At 44.6% G+C, this 15,513-nt stretch overlaps 1 protein-coding gene across 1 annotated transcript in view; it reads left to right on the forward strand.

Moving 5' to 3' along the window:
- Positions 1-15,513, forward strand: part of ZFAND5 (zinc finger AN1-type containing 5) — a 41,490-nt gene that overhangs the window by 17,754 nt on the left and 8,223 nt on the right. Inside the window, exons 2-4 of the mRNA XM_082244219.1 lie at positions 3,638-3,793; positions 10,504-10,612; positions 11,074-11,171. Of these exons, the coding sequence (XP_082100345.1) occupies positions 3,646-3,793; positions 10,504-10,612; positions 11,074-11,171 (355 nt within the window). The 5' untranslated portion in view covers positions 3,638-3,645. The remainder of the gene's footprint in view (positions 1-3,637; positions 3,794-10,503; positions 10,613-11,073; positions 11,172-15,513) is intronic.

Raw genomic sequence — 15,513 nt, forward strand, 5'->3', positions numbered from 1 at the left:
CCAAAATACATTCTGCTGCTCGAGTATGGCAATACCACATGTGTGAGACTTTTTTTTACACAGCCTAGCCACATGCAGAGGCCCAATATGCAGGGAGCACAATCACTTCCTGACTTCCCATTACAATTTTGTGAAGCACTGATGTGGCATGGATGGGCATAATTGAGATATGGAGGAGGATGAGTGCAGCTGCAGTCTCTCTCCTTGGCACGCTCTACCGTTCGCTGTATACAGCGTGCGAGGAGAGAACTGAACATGTGCCGGTTTGTTGACAAGTAATCACTCTGTCATGGGACGGAGCGATCACGTGGTGGACTGCTGTCATTGGCCCATGTACCACAATCTGTGATGCGCCGGGTCCCTCGGACATCATGGTACACCCTCCCAGAATAAGCCGACTGCGCTGTAGCCGTTATTCAGCTATGGCCCGGTCGGCAAGTGGTTAGTTGCTCAAATGCTTTTGACTTCATTTATTTTTCTGCTTTTAACGCATCAACTTCATGGATAACCTGTTCCCTTTGCTGGCTAATATATCCACCCACTTTCAGATGTTCAGATGTCATTGTAATGAGATAATCAGTGTTCGCTTTTACCTGTCGGTGTACATAATGTTATGGCTGTATAACAGTTATGTCCTTGAAGGAGGAAGGCAACACATATCAATTGGAAAATCTCCCATTGTCCATTTATTAACTTTGAAGAGAGAATCATTTTAGATTGCATGCCAACAAAGCGCAATCAAACCATTAGCTGCATGATTTTTACATTGGGGATCTTTTCTTCTATTCAGCAGCTTGCCTGCTCAGTATCTCATTTATACTTATGTACTGTCATGTGTGGTATTTTTTTCTTTGCCAGTCTTATGTATTGGATTCCTCGTATGTACATGCTTCTTCTAAAGCTAACCGTACACTGATCGAGTTTCAGCTGATCCCTGCTGAATCGGTTAACATTAGTTCCACAGCTGTCCCTGTCAGCACCACCCAGCTTGGTGCCGGCTGTCAAAATACAATAGCCAGCGGGGAAGACTTCTTCCATCCACGCTATTTATACCTCACCATGTCTTTTCATTAGAAACCTCTAAAAGGGTAAGAAGCTTTGTTGGGTATGCTGTGTGAATGGGAAGAGGTGTCATGATAGTTTCTGGACATTCCTAGTGTCTCCCCATGCAGGCTGAGCTATACCTCATTAAAGTGGACCTTACACTAGAGGTCATATGTTGCCCTGCCTCCCCCCCCCCCCCCCTTTAACAATCGCATTTGTTTTTTTATTGTTAACGTATGTCATTTGTTTGGGCTGTAAAGCATCACTTGTGTGCTTCCCACAGAGGTAAGAATTTGTTAAAAAAAAAAAAAAAGTTTCCCCCCCCTTTCCCTTCTGCAGGACTTAAACTCTTGAGCAAGTCCTGCAGCATGGCTATGCACACACTGGCTTCCTGAGAGTGCAAATACAGCTATCTGGGAAGTCCAAAACCTTCCCTGTCTATGCATGCTTGAAAAATCGCCTTCATGTGCGCTGAAGGGCTCTTATATGAGCTGAAGGCTGGGCAGAGCTTTTAGATGCATCTGCACATGAACAATAGCGGAGGAGGGTGTTGCTGGTACAGAGTGAGACTGGAGGTCTGCTAGAACCTGGAGCGCAGGTGGATAGTTTCTAAATATATAACGATTTGTTAGAACCATTTTCAAATCTAGTTTACAGCTAAAGAACTGCAAACACCGTACAAACAGGCTTTTTTAAGTTCATCATCACTCCACAACCCCCTCAAACATCACAAAGCAGGGAGAGCATGGAAGGACTTTTAAGGCAAGTATAAGGCACTTAAAGGAACGACTAATTTCACAAATCCTCTTCCATCAAAATGGTTTGCTATTTTACCACAGGCTTTGATGCTAGTTGCCTGGGGCCTCGTAGTAAATTCCTCAAGACTCCAGGAACAGTTGGAGGATACTTTTGTTAGCATCCTAGGTTTGGGACTCTCCTCCCCACCACAACCTCCACCAGAGAAAAAGCAACTAGCTGCGTGCGCAAAGGCTCTGGTGGATCCCACCCTTACTCATGTTTTGGTCATGCTTAAAGTCCTCTCCTATGTTCCCTAGGGTGGAGCACTCGGTGGCTATCTGAGCCTTCTGATGTATGCTGCCGATTGTAATGGATGTATTATAGGCACTGGCACCCCCAAGTCTTTTAGGGGAAATATGCACAGCTAAAGCAGGTTAATGCTCACCTCCCTGGGTACCAAAAAGGTTGGAGCAGAGGCATCAGGAGTCTCTTGTATACTTTTCAAATAAGTGATGCACGTCTGCTGAGGCAGGTGAAGTACCTAATAATAGAGGGCTTCTCCCATTTGGAAAAACAAATGTTGACAGCTGTGGAAGCACTTTTAAAGTGGGACAGTGAAGCTCCCATATTTCTATTTCTTTTCAGCCAGAACTGATGCATGTCTGTTTGTAAACAGATCTCTTTAGGAATCTAAATGTCAGAGGCTTCTTTCACACGGAGCGGACCGTATTGCGATCTGCTCCGGCACTTTTTTTTTTCTCACGGATGACACTTGTGTCATCCGCTCCGTATGTCCGCATATCATCCCATCTGTTTGCGGATGATATACGGACATAATGTATGCCTATGGGGATTGCGGATGACACCGCTGACATCCGATTTTGCATCCTTTCCGTTTTTTAAACGGAAGAAAAATTGGGTTATGTTCCGTAAAAAAGGAACAGAACTGAGAGAGGACGCAAATCGGATGTCAGCGGATGGTCATCTGTTGACATCCGCAATCCCATTGCCATGAATTATGTCCGTATATCAACCGTGGGGTGATATACGGACATACGGAACGCCCGTGTGAAAGGGGCCAGAGGCTGCACTACTCAGCAGTAAATGACACTTCAGATCTTCAATCTGGAACAGTGTTGCTTTTGGCTGTTGTAATGCCAAAAAATACACCCTGATGTGTTAGATTAGAAATGGTCATGTCATTTTTTTTTTTTTTTCCCCTAGCCTTTCCTTAATCCAAAACTGGGAGGTTTTGGCTAGGCATAAATCTAAACCAGCAGCGTGTGTATTGTCTACAAAATGCACCAAAAGCTGTGATCTGCAATATAACCTAGAATGGGAAATTTTAGAATGTGATTCATTCTTCCATACCACACAACTCTGCTAGTTGTGGAGACCTTGTCATATCTGCACAGTGCAATCATTTTGAAGCTTGTAGCACATATTCTTAACCAAGACAGTATGTTATCTTTTGTGCAGTCAGACGAATCAACAACTGAGAATTCATGCATTTGGCAGTTATCCTGGTAATGTTACTAAAGACCTGTATATGAAAGTGGCCACCTATATTTTCACATTACTGTGGGTTCCTGTGAACTGGAATTGTGGATACAATCTGTGCCTTTTTTTTTTTTTTTTTTTTTTATGGCCCAGTTTACCAGATTACAAAGGTTAAATGTGAGCTCAGCTGAGTTATTTTATGCATTTAAATTCAGTGAATATATTCTTTAATCCAAAACACAAACCTTACTACAGAAGATAAATTGCAATCTACTGACTAAATATTTGATTCTGAAACTGATTTTTGGACACATTCCATATACAAATGCTGAGTATCTTGTGCTTCTATTTACAGCATAGAAGATGGCTCAGGAGACCAATCAGACTCCAGGACCTATGCTGTGCAACACAGGATGTGGCTTTTATGGGAACCCTAGGACAAATGGAATGTGCTCAGTGTGTTATAAAGAACATCTTCAAAGGCAGAACAGTGGCCGAATCAGCCCAATGGGTGAGTTGTTTATACTGCGTGCTTTTATACTTCTAAATGGACCAGGCAATTTATACATTTTTAATTACTTTGCAAAAAAAAAAAAAATTTATGTTTTTCACCCTTCCCAACTTGTGCTTCTCATAGTGGTCCTAATTTATTGACCTATTACTAAATGGTTTCTCTACCGAACATAAATGAGTCCAATTGGATCCAGTCCATTTTTGGTTATGTAGATACAGTAGATAGATAAACAAGAAATGATGCAATACCTAAGCCTTCAAAGATGCCTGCTCCAGCAATCTGGGTTCTGTGAAATTTTTCACTACTCCTAATTTTGTATATGTAACACTGTTGGCAGTGTTTGAAAGCCAACCTACTTACTGAACATGGCAAATGCAGTGTTTTTCTAGTGCAACAGCTGACTAGCACTGAGAGAGCATTAAAAGACCACCACTGTGTAGTAATTGCATTGTGGGAAGCAGAGCCTGTGTATATGTAATGAGCACATAATGGCTGCCAATAAAATATGAAATTTGTATAAATATTTTTTTTCTCTCAATCTGTCTGGAATGAGAGAGTCATTTGACTTTAGTCATCTTACTCTGAACTCCAGATCACTTTGATAATAGGGCTTTCAATGCTTTTATAACTCCATGTATAAACTTATTCTCAATGTCTCTTTTCTGCTCATCTTAAAGCAATAATGCAGTTCCCCTCTTGAAGGTGCACCAAGTCAAATACAAATTTCTACATTTAGACTGGCAGTGGAACAAATGTTTTGCTGCCTGTGCGCCCAGTAGTAACATTGGCAATACTTTTTTGTTTTTATCTTCTTAAAACTTGCTTGGTTATTACATGTGCAAGAAATTTCAGCAAGGATTAACCACATCTCTTTTCTTGTGTGTGCAAGCACTGAGGGTGTAAAATGCAGTAAGGTTAAGTGAAGCTGACTGTACCATGCTTGAGTAAAGCCATCCATCACTAAGCAAGACACCACTGATGATTTCTCCTTTGTGTTTGATTGTAATCATCCCTGTTTAATAATCAAAATGGTGGGAATGGAAAAACTACCTCCTGGAGGGTTTTGGTGTGGATGTGGGCACTGTGGTGGCGCTTCATTTTTAGTCTTGCCGCCATTGTGTGGGGCACCTACCTTGTTTTAGCGAGTGTACCCTGTCTGCGTCACGGCGGGCAGTCCCCTTGGGGGGCTGTCCTATTTGTCCTCTATAGAGGACAACCCCACCACCCTTTGTTGTAGGGTCCACAAGGTGGTCCATTTGTGGACCCTTGGCCGGCATCCTTTGTGGGATCGCAGTCAGCGCCCCCCCGACTGTTTTCGTGGTGAGCTCAGTATATAGTGACACTACTGGGTCTGCGTCCATGCACTCAGTGAGGATGATTCCTCTAGCCGCGCTTAAATAGGCGCTGGTGGATGCACGGTTTGTGTCAGTGCCTGAAACTTGGTTGGAGGTTGTGGCTGATGCCACTTCGGAGGCACCGGTTCCTTTAGGCACCCACAGGCCGCTTACGTTGACAACCTTGTCACAAACGGTGGGGTTGTCCAAAATGCAGTGGTTGCTAGGCGTTTTTTGCTTGCAGTAACGAGGATTTACTGTGTAAAAGGTTGACAGTCCCGCCTGTAGTGGACTCGCCGGTTTCCAGGTCAAATTCAGGTACCTTCATCCCAGTTGACGAGTCCACGACCTTTACAGGTCCAGCCAATAAGAGGGCGGATGCTCTTGCCCGCCACATGTGCGCTGTGGCTGGTTCGGGAATTAGGTCAGTAATTGTTATTGCCCAGGTGTCGCAAACTGACCGAGTGGGCTAAGCTTTTTCCCCGGGACCTGGAGGGGGAATAGTTTTCCCCTGTCTTTGCGGAGCTCAGTATTTCTTCCATGGGGAAAAGCTCCAGACATTGCAAGAGGCGATTCAGCTTCTGTTCAGCAGACTGTCATCCCTCCAGGCTTGCATACACGTGCTAGGCCTGATGGTGTCCACCCTCTACACCATCGAGCACAGTTCCACACAAGATCTCTGCTAAAGAGATTCTGCTGGAATGGGTCGAGGATCCACGGTCTCGAGAGGCGGCTTTGCAAATTCAGACAATGCCACGGCTGTGTTCTGTCAATCACCAAGGGGGCACAAGCAGTGTCCTGGCGGCTCAGTAAGTAGCCAGCATTCTAAGGTGGGCTGGCTGATCTCGTTCCAGCCCTCTCAAACTTCTGCCACGACTCCTTTGCAAGATTCAGGCAGAAGGGATTCCAGTCATTTTCTAGTGGCTCCAGACTGGTCTCGCTGATCTAGTATGGCTGGTTGCTGATGCCCCTTGGACTTCCTCTCAGGGAGGATCTGCTATCCCAATGACCAATTCTCCATCCTGCCTTATTCGCTGGTTTTAACGGCTTGGCTGTTAAACGTCAGGTGCTGAAGGGTGGAGATTTGTTTAAATCTGTGATTCCTACGCTGTTAAGAGCTTGAAAATCTGCCTCTAGGAAGATCTGCCATCATACTTGGTAGACGTACATTGTGTTAAGAGTCTCTTGGGGTTCATCCTCGCTCCTTTTCAGGGTATCGGATCTGAACTGTCCTTCAACTGGGGGTTGAACAGAAACTGGCCTTGAGTATCAAGGGACCAGTATCGGCTTTTGTCCCCCCCCCCCCCCCCCCCCCAACAACCTTGTGGCCACACACACTCCCTGATGCGTACCTTTTTTTTTTTTTTTTTTTTTTTTTTTTTTTTTTTCTTCTTCTTCTCTAGGGTGTCCTAAATTTTTGGCTCTGTTGCCGCCCTGAAATCCTTGATGTGGGGCTTTCAGCTCTATATTGAAGCTTCTCTTTGCAAGTATTTGGGCGGTTTCCCTGCTTGCGTTGCCCCAGAAGGTGCCTTTTGGGGGTTATCATCTCTGCATGCAGGGTGTCCGCACTGACGGGGTTATCCTGTCGTTCACCTTATGGTGCTTCATAAGGATAAGGTGGTACTTTGCCTCTGTCTGTCATTCCTTCCTAAGCTGGTCTCTTGATTGTCATTTGAAGACATTGTTGCCTTCCCTGTGTCCCAGGCCTAAACATCTGAAGGAAATTGCCTTGCGTGTCTTGGGTGTGGTCTGGGCAATTAGGGTGTACCTGGCAGCTATGGAGTCTTAGGAAGTCACTCAATATTTGGGCACACGAACGGACCTTACAAAGTGTTGTCCGCTTCTGAAACCATTTTAAGATGGTTTAGGCCTTTTGCATCAGGGGTCAGGTTCCTCCTTTCCCTGTTTATAGTCGCACTCTACTAGGGTGCTTGGTGTCTCCTGGGCTTTTCGTCTTCCAAGCGTCAGACGCAGGTTTGCAAGGCGGCCACCTGGTAATTGGTGCACACTTAGAGTTTTTGTACACTTTTACAGACTTTTTTTGTAAAGTAGCTGTGTTGGCTTCTGTGGATGCTTCCTTTGGCTGCAAGGTTTTGCTAGCTGCTGTTTAGAGGACCTGGTCCTCTTTGAGGGTGTATTTGTTTTTCAGGTAAGCTCCAGTTTATGGTTGAGCTCTGTTACCTGGTTAGCTCTGTTACCTGGTTGGCTGTGGTTAGCCTTGGGAATTTTTTGTTTTCCCACCTCATGTTTAACACTGCTTTGGGACGCCCCAATTGTTAATGAACGAAAGAGAAGATGGGATTTTTGGCTTACTGTAAAAGCCATTTAGTTTGTTGGACAGCACCCACCTCTGTGGAGTTGGTTTTCTTCTAACACTGCTTGTAGCAAAACTGAGTGCCTATAGCTGAGTGGGTGTATACCACCTGGGACTAACCATAGGTGTACTCAACCTTTTTCTGCCTAGTGTCCTACTCTTGTAGGGGGCAGTATAACCCCAGGAGCTGTCAATGAACATCAGAGAAATGGATTTTACGGTAAGTTGAATCCTCCTTTTTTTTTTTTTTTTGTTACTGTATAAATGACACTGGCAGGGAAGGGGTTAAGTGCGCTCCTAGGGAATGCTTTCTAACTGAGGGGGGTGGACTGGCCACAAGCAAAGATCTGTGTTGCTGATTAATAGGACCACACAATCCTTTCTTGTAAATGTATGTGGGGCGGTCCTTAAGTCGTTAAGGCCATTGGACAGCAGTGACTTCGGAGGTTGTTCTGGTCCTTCAGGGGCATAGTTGAGTGGTGGCCAGCTTGACCTCACTTGACTTCCTCCCCTTCATGCCACAAGATTGGATTGTTTTCGCCGCTGCTGACAGCTCCGATAAGTGGGAGGGAAAACTACCAGGAAGCCACGGGAGGGGGGCACCTCTCCTGCTGCCCCTAAGTGACACCTGTGGTGAATGCACCGCCGGGACCAATTTTATGTAAAGAGGATTGCCTGCTGTTTATGTATGTAGCTGTCATAACCCCGGTACATCACAGCAAAGTATGTGATTATTTTATAAATGGCAATTTCCTGTTTATACAGGACATGGGTTTCTTTAAATCATGACTAGGTTATAAGTAGCTACCTTCAGGTGACCTGCTGGCATTGTTTGCTTTGTTTCTTACCCCTTGAACTGCTTCTGGAAGTCCTGGTCCTAAGGATTCCCCCCCCTGTGTTATTGGTTGAGACTACCCTTTGGCACAGTACCTTATATTTTCTTTGGATGTTTCAGTGGCTGTTCACATCTATGCGATCCGATTCCTGTCTGAACTGACAGTTCGCACTGCGATATGCAAACTAATCAGGGGGTGTCGTCTACTTTGTATTGACACTCCCAGCAGTTCGCATATGGCAGTGTGCACTGCCTGCGAGTCAGGTGTGATGCGGGAACCCGCGGGTCGTGGGGGGGGGGTGGCTTGATGCTGGTGTAATTAGTCTGTTTTAAAGTTGTAAACTATTAAAGGCGCCCTGCAGCATTTATGCCATCATATGCTAGTATACAGTGCACACTATGGCAAACTTGTCAAACGGAGCCCTCCAGTGCTGTACTGTCACTGCTCCTGCCAGTTCTGGGCAGTTTCTCCTTTGCCTAGTCTTTAAGTGGTAGTGAACTCCCACTGGCCACTTGTACCTACAGGCAGGCAAGCTTATATTACAGCTTACCTGTAGGCACAAAGAATATCTCCTAAACCTGCACGGTTTAGGAGATTTTTAGTGTCTATGCTGCCGCTGACGTCGCTGGCACATGCACTGACGAAACACCATACTTGTGCCACTCCTTCAGAGCCGCCAGAGCCCGCAAACCCAGAAGGAAGATATGGTGGAGATGGAAGCGCTATCAGTTGTAATAGCACTTCGCTGGAGGGCTTCATTTGAAGTCCTTAATGTGCTAGTATCAAATCTATGTAGTATGTCTCTTCTGTTATAAAGACCCTGCTCTGTCTATTAGAAGCCAGTCTATCCATCAGCTTTTGCCGAAGGGACATGGTGGAAAACCTGCATCCAGTCAGCGCTTAAAGCCAATGCCTGCAAGTGCTGATCAGTGTATTCTAGCAGAGGCAAGTCCCTCAGTCAGACTAAAATGGCACCATAGCTTGTGAAGGCAAAATATCTTTTGTTTTGAATAGTAAGAGAGGGTCTTACCCCTGTCAGGATTTTTGGCATCTTTGCCCGATTGACATTTCCCTTTTACTCCTATCCTATAGGTAAGACCAGAAGTGAGAGGCAATTGAGGTAATATCAGGGAATCACCAATGTCCCAATTGAAAGATTCCCAACCCCTCTGTGTGATTTTCTTTTAATAATTGTAAACATGACAAATGGGAAGGGTGAATCTCCCTAATGGGGGGGGGGGGGGGGGGCACAGCAATAAAAACTGACAACCACAACAAATCCATAGCTCTGCTGGAAACTTGCTCCTCTGATATGAAAAAATTGCTGAAGGGATGATACAAAGCAGAAGTTCCCTTTTTTAGGTAAAGTTCTGCTTTTAAGGGGTTGTAAACCCTTACGTATACCAAGGAAGTGACTGGCCTCAGGTGAAACCAATCCTCCTTCATATTGTTTTGCAGTCTTCTCAAAAGTCCATTTTATTTATACAGCTTATCTGAGGTGTCAAAAAAAAAAAAATGGGACAGAGCTGCAGTTACTCTACAGAGCTCAGTAAGGACAGCTGATTGGTGGGAAGGGTCCTGCTTCACACACTGGAACAGAGCTGAGGTTCCTCCCTTGTCACCTTTTTTCAGTGTCAGGAAAACTTGTCAGAAGTGACTCATGCTGATAGCAGCAGACAAGTACACTCTAGAGGGTGTGCTTTGTTCAGATTTCATGTCTTAAGGTATAAAACCACTTAAGGTTTGTTTTTTTGTTTTTTCAATGAAGCATGTTTTAAAATTGAAATAGTACTTGTTATATTGCTGAACTATGTGCTTTACATACAAACCTATGGCTATATATGCTAATATAGTTTATGTATTTCAACCCAAGTCCTGGTGGTCTGTGCTCTAAATTGTTAATGTCACCAGGTTGACACTATTGTTTGGATATTGAGGTTAATTGTGCATACATAAGCTAATGACATTGTCTTTTGTTTGTGGAAAGACACATGCTTTGTGTGTACTGTAAATGGGACCAGTGTTCTGGATTGGGTGATATTCATTTGAATACTGAAGAGACATTAAAAGCAAAAATCATGTGTAGTAATGCATAGAACAGAGCAGCACACAAGTGCGCTACAATTTGATACATTGGTGTAGTCCCTGCAAGTACGGCCTATATGTTGGATATTTCTTAATTGGTTCTATAATTTGTACTGAAGTTCACTCTGTTTTATCCAGGAGCAGCCGGAGGTTCAACTAGTCCAACTGCTGAGTCAGCATCTATACAGAGAGTAGAAACTGCACTAAACTGTGAAAGTGATGTTGCCAGCCAGTCCGAAAAATCAAGGTAAACTGAATCTGCAGGCAAATTTGTTTGTCACAACCTTAAATGTGTATCTCTAGGCAAAAACGTTTTTTTTGTTCCCCCTTTTTGGAGAGTGGGACATTTCCCTCAATTTGGGAGAACTTTTGTCCTTGTGTATATACTCTAAGCTAGTCAGACTTTATCAGTTGCTACCATATTTAATGGAAGGGCATTTAAAACTTAACAAAAGACTGTTAATTTTATAATTTTATACTAGAGACCATTTTATTTTCTTGTAACAAAGTTTGAGGTTTTTTTTTTTTATAAACTTGTCAGTTTACATAAACTGCCCCAAATGATTCACCGTACTGCCTTGTTTGTTCTGATACTTCACCATAAATTTCATCATGCCATTTTCCTAATACAAGCGTTTTATTTTTATATAAGCTTCATTTCTACCTCAAGAGTGTAGTAGATGGTTTGTTTTCCATTTTGTTTCTTAGAAATGTGGCTGCTTTGCCTGTAACTCAGCAAATGACAGAAATGAGCATATCAAGAGAAGACAATGTGACATCTCCAAATTCAGAGTCTACAGAACCAGGTATGCCGGGTCTGTTGATGTGCAGACTTTAAAGGCTCATCATCTTTGTTGTCCCTCCTGTTGGGTTTGTCTTTCATCTATAGTCTTGGCAGCAGACTTGTGGTAAGCATAGGGATGCACCGAAATGAAAATTCTGGGCCGAAACCGAAAATGCAGGATGCCCTTGGCGCGAAAACCGAAAATGACTTTTTCCCCCAAATTTTAAAATGGATAGAACAGGGGCATACACCAAAAACAGGAAGCGATGTACACCTGTCGCTGTCACCCTGTCACAGTATATGTACTGTGACGGGTTGGCAAGTGGTTAATTTAATTACCAATGATATTTGTATTATGCAGCATGAGGGGGTTAATGTATTGTCACTGATGCATTAGTGACAGACCAGTGGCAGTTAATTAACCCCTTTGTGCTGCATTAGTGCAACCAGTATCAGTGTTGATTAACTCTGATACTGGTTGCACTAATGCAGCACAAAGGGGTTAATTGCCACTGGTCAGTCACTAATGCATCAGTGACCAGCAGTGACAATACATTAACCCCCTCATGCTGCATAATACTAATACCATTGGTAAGCTCGCCTCAGCTCCCCCCCCCCTCTGCCTCAGCGTCCCTCCTCATGCCAAGGATGCAAAATCTCCTACTCGGCTCCTCCGGTGTCCTTCCTTTCAAAAGACGTGCCTCTGGCCGACGGCCCGCCTCCCTGTGATGTCACTACTATGATCTGTGCAATTGTGTATGAATGAACTGACACACCGGACGGGAGTGCGGGCGAGCGGCCGCTAATAGCTGTAACTATGTGAGCCCTTCACTTCCCTGTCAGAGGAGATATCCACATGACAGGCAAGTTGAGGCTCGCATAGTTGGCTATTAGAGGCCGCTCGCCCTCCCGCCCGGTGTCAGTTCATTCATGCACATCGTCCTGCTGACAGGGAAGTGAAGCGCTCATAGTTACAGCTATTAGCGGCCGCTCACCCTCCTGCCCGTTGTGTCAGTTCATGCACATCGTCCCGCTGACAGGGAAGTGAAATGCTCACATAATTACAGCTATTAGCGGCCGCTCGCCCCCCCCCCCCCCCCCCCCCCGCCCGGTCTGTTAGGTCATTCATGCACAGATCGTAGTAGGGACATCGAGAGGCAGGCGGCTGGCCAGAGGCGGGACTTTTCAAACCTGCGCTGCCCCCTCCTCCTTCCTCACGGCAGCCATTAATTTTGGCATTTTTAACCCATTTTCGGCCGAAATGGGATAGGCATTAACATTGTGCAAATATGGATGTTGGATCTGTAATTTCAACTAACATGGTCAGCCCTAATAATGCAAACAAGGTTCTGTGCTACTACCATACCCATACGCAATGCCTATTAAACTGCAGTTTACATACACAGATAAGGTCAGTTGACACACTTCAGCCTGCAAGGCATTATGCTGGCCATACACTATATACAAAAAATCGGCCGAAATTCGGTTTATATGGACAGTTCTTTTTGCTTTTTTTTTTTTTTTTAATGCACGAATCAGTAATTGGTTGTGACGTTTGAGCCGAAAAAAGATCAAGTTTGGAAATTTTCTTCCGAACTATATATTGAAAGGTTAATGTTTCTCGTCCAAACTGTTTGCACTGGGTACAGTATCTCACAAAAGTGGGTACACCCCCTCACATTTTTGTAAATGCTTCCTTTTCATGTGACAACACTGAAGAAATTACACTTGCTACAATGTAAAGTAGTGAGTGTACAGCTTGTATAACAGTGTACATTTGCTGTCCCCTCAAAATAACTCAACACACACCCCTAAAGTCAAAACGTTCAAATTGGGCCCAATTAGCCATTTTCCCTCCCCGGTGTCATTTGAATTTAGTGTTACAAAGTCTCAGGTGTGAATGGGGAGCAGGTGTGGTAAATTTGGTGTTAATCACGCTCACTCTTGCATACTGGTCACTGGAAATTCAACATGGCACCTCATGGCAAAAAAATATCTGAAAAAAAAATAAATTGTCTACATATTAAAGATGGCCTAGGGGCCCAAGGCTAGAAGATTGCCAAGACCCTGAAACTGAGCTGCAGCACGTGGCCAAAAACCATACAGCAGTTTAACAGGCCAGGTTCTACTCAGAACAGGCCTCGCCGTGGTCGACCAAAAGTTGGGTGCACGGGCTCAACGTCTTATCCAGAAGTTGTCTTTGGGAAATAAACGTAGGAGTGCAGCCAGCATTGCTACAGCGGTTGAAGGGGGGGGTTAGTCAGTGCTCAGACCATATGTCGCACACTGCATCAAATTGGTCTGCATGGCTGTCGTCCCAGAAGGAAGCCTCTTCTAAAGATGATGCACAAGAGAGCCTGCAAACAGTTTGCTGAAGACAAGCAGACGAAGGACATGGATTACTGGAACCATGTCCTGTGGTCTGATGAGACCAAGGATAAACTTATTTGGTTCAGATGGTGTCAAGTGTGTGTGCGGCAACCAGGTGAGGAGTACAAAGACAAATGTGTCTTGCCTACAGTAAAGCATGGTGGTGGGAGTGTACTAGTCTGGAGCTGCATGAGTGCTGCCGGCACCGGGGAGCTACAGTCGGGTCTATAAATATTGGGACATTGACACAATGCTAATCTTTTTAGCTCTATATACCACCACAATGGATTTGAAATGAAACAAATAAGATTTGCTTTAACTGCAGACTTTCAGCTTTAATTTGAGGGTATTTACATCCAAATCAGGTGAACGGCATAGGAATTACAACAGTTTGTATTTGTGCCTCCCACTACTTAACCGGTTGCCGACCGCCGCACGACTATATACTGCGGCGGTCAGCCCCGGCCAGGCAGAGTGACGTATCGGTACGTCACTCGCCTGTCACTGACTTGCGGGCGCGCGCCCGCCGAGGCGTGCGCCCGCCGCGGCTCGTTCACAGGCAAGTCAGTGCGTGTGACCGGCGGACTCGATGTCCGCCGGCCACACTACGATCGCTCCTGTGAAGGGAGAAAGACAGAGCAGCTTGTGTAAACAAGCTGCCTGTCAGTTCTCCCTGTGTAAAAGTGAAGATCTGACCGTTCTACTATGTAGAACGGTTGATCTTTGCTTTTACACCAATAGCCATATCCCTACACAGTAGAAAGCACGCCCCTAGGACACACTTAACCCCTCCCTGTCCAATAAAGTTAACCCCTTCCCTGCCAGTGTCATTTTTGCAGTAACAGTGCATATGTATAGCACTGATTACTGCAGTAATGTCACTGGTAACCCCAAAAGTGTCAAAAATGTCAGTCAAGGGTCCGATCTGTCCGCCGCAATGTCGCAGTACCGAAAAAAAAAATCGCAGATCGCCGCCATTATGCGTTAAAAAAAAAAACACCAAAAATGACAAAAATCTTTCTCTTTGTTAGTAAACGCGATAACTTTTGCGCAAACCAATCAAAATACGCTTTTTGCGTTTTTTTTTTTTTACCAAACATAGGTAGCATAAAACAAATTGGCCGAAAAATGTTAAAAAATTTTGATTTTTACTTCTTTTTTTTGGGGGAATTTCATATAAAAAAATGTGAAAAATATTGTTATTTTTGCAAAATTTACGCTCTTTTTTTGTTTATAGCGCGTGATCAAAAAATCGCACAGGTGATCAAATACCACCAAAAGAAAGCTCTGTTTGTGGGAAAAAAAGGACGTCAAATTCGTTTAGGTACAGCGTCGCACGACCGCGCAATTGTCCGTTAAAGTCACGCAGTAAAAAATCGCAAAAAAACCCCTGGTCCTTTAGCAGCCAAATCCTCCGGGGCTTAAGTGGTTAACCACTTAAGCCCCGGAAGATTTTAACCCCTTCCTGACCAGGGCCTATTTTGCGATTCGGCACTGCGTGACTTTAACGGACAATTGCGCGGTTGTGCGACACTGTACCTAACGAATTTGATGTCCTTTTTTCCCCACAAACGGAGCTTTCTTTTGGTGGTATTTGATCACCTGTGCAATTTTTTTTTTTTTTTTTTTTTTTTTTTTTTGCGGGACTGCGACATTGCGGCGGACAGATCGGACCCTTGACTGACATTTTTGACACTTTTGTGGTTACCAGTGACATTACTACAGTAATCAGTGCTATACATATGCACTGTTACTGTAAAATGACACTGGCAGTGAAGGGGTTAACTTTTTTGAGGGAGGGGTTGTGTGTGTCCCTAGGGGTGTGATTGGCTGTGGCTTGAGGTGTAGGAACAGTGATCAACGGTCCTACATAGTAGAACCGTATGATCACTGTTCTTACACAGGGGAGAATGACAGGCGGCTGGTTTACATCAGCCACCTGCCTTTTCTCCTCCCGCTCTAACTGACATCGGGTCCGCCGGGCACACGCGGGG

This window comes from Pelophylax lessonae, assembly GCF_965119305.1.
Source record: "Pelophylax lessonae genome assembly, chromosome: 1".
NCBI classification, from domain to species: domain Eukaryota; kingdom Metazoa; phylum Chordata; class Amphibia; order Anura; family Ranidae; genus Pelophylax; species Pelophylax lessonae.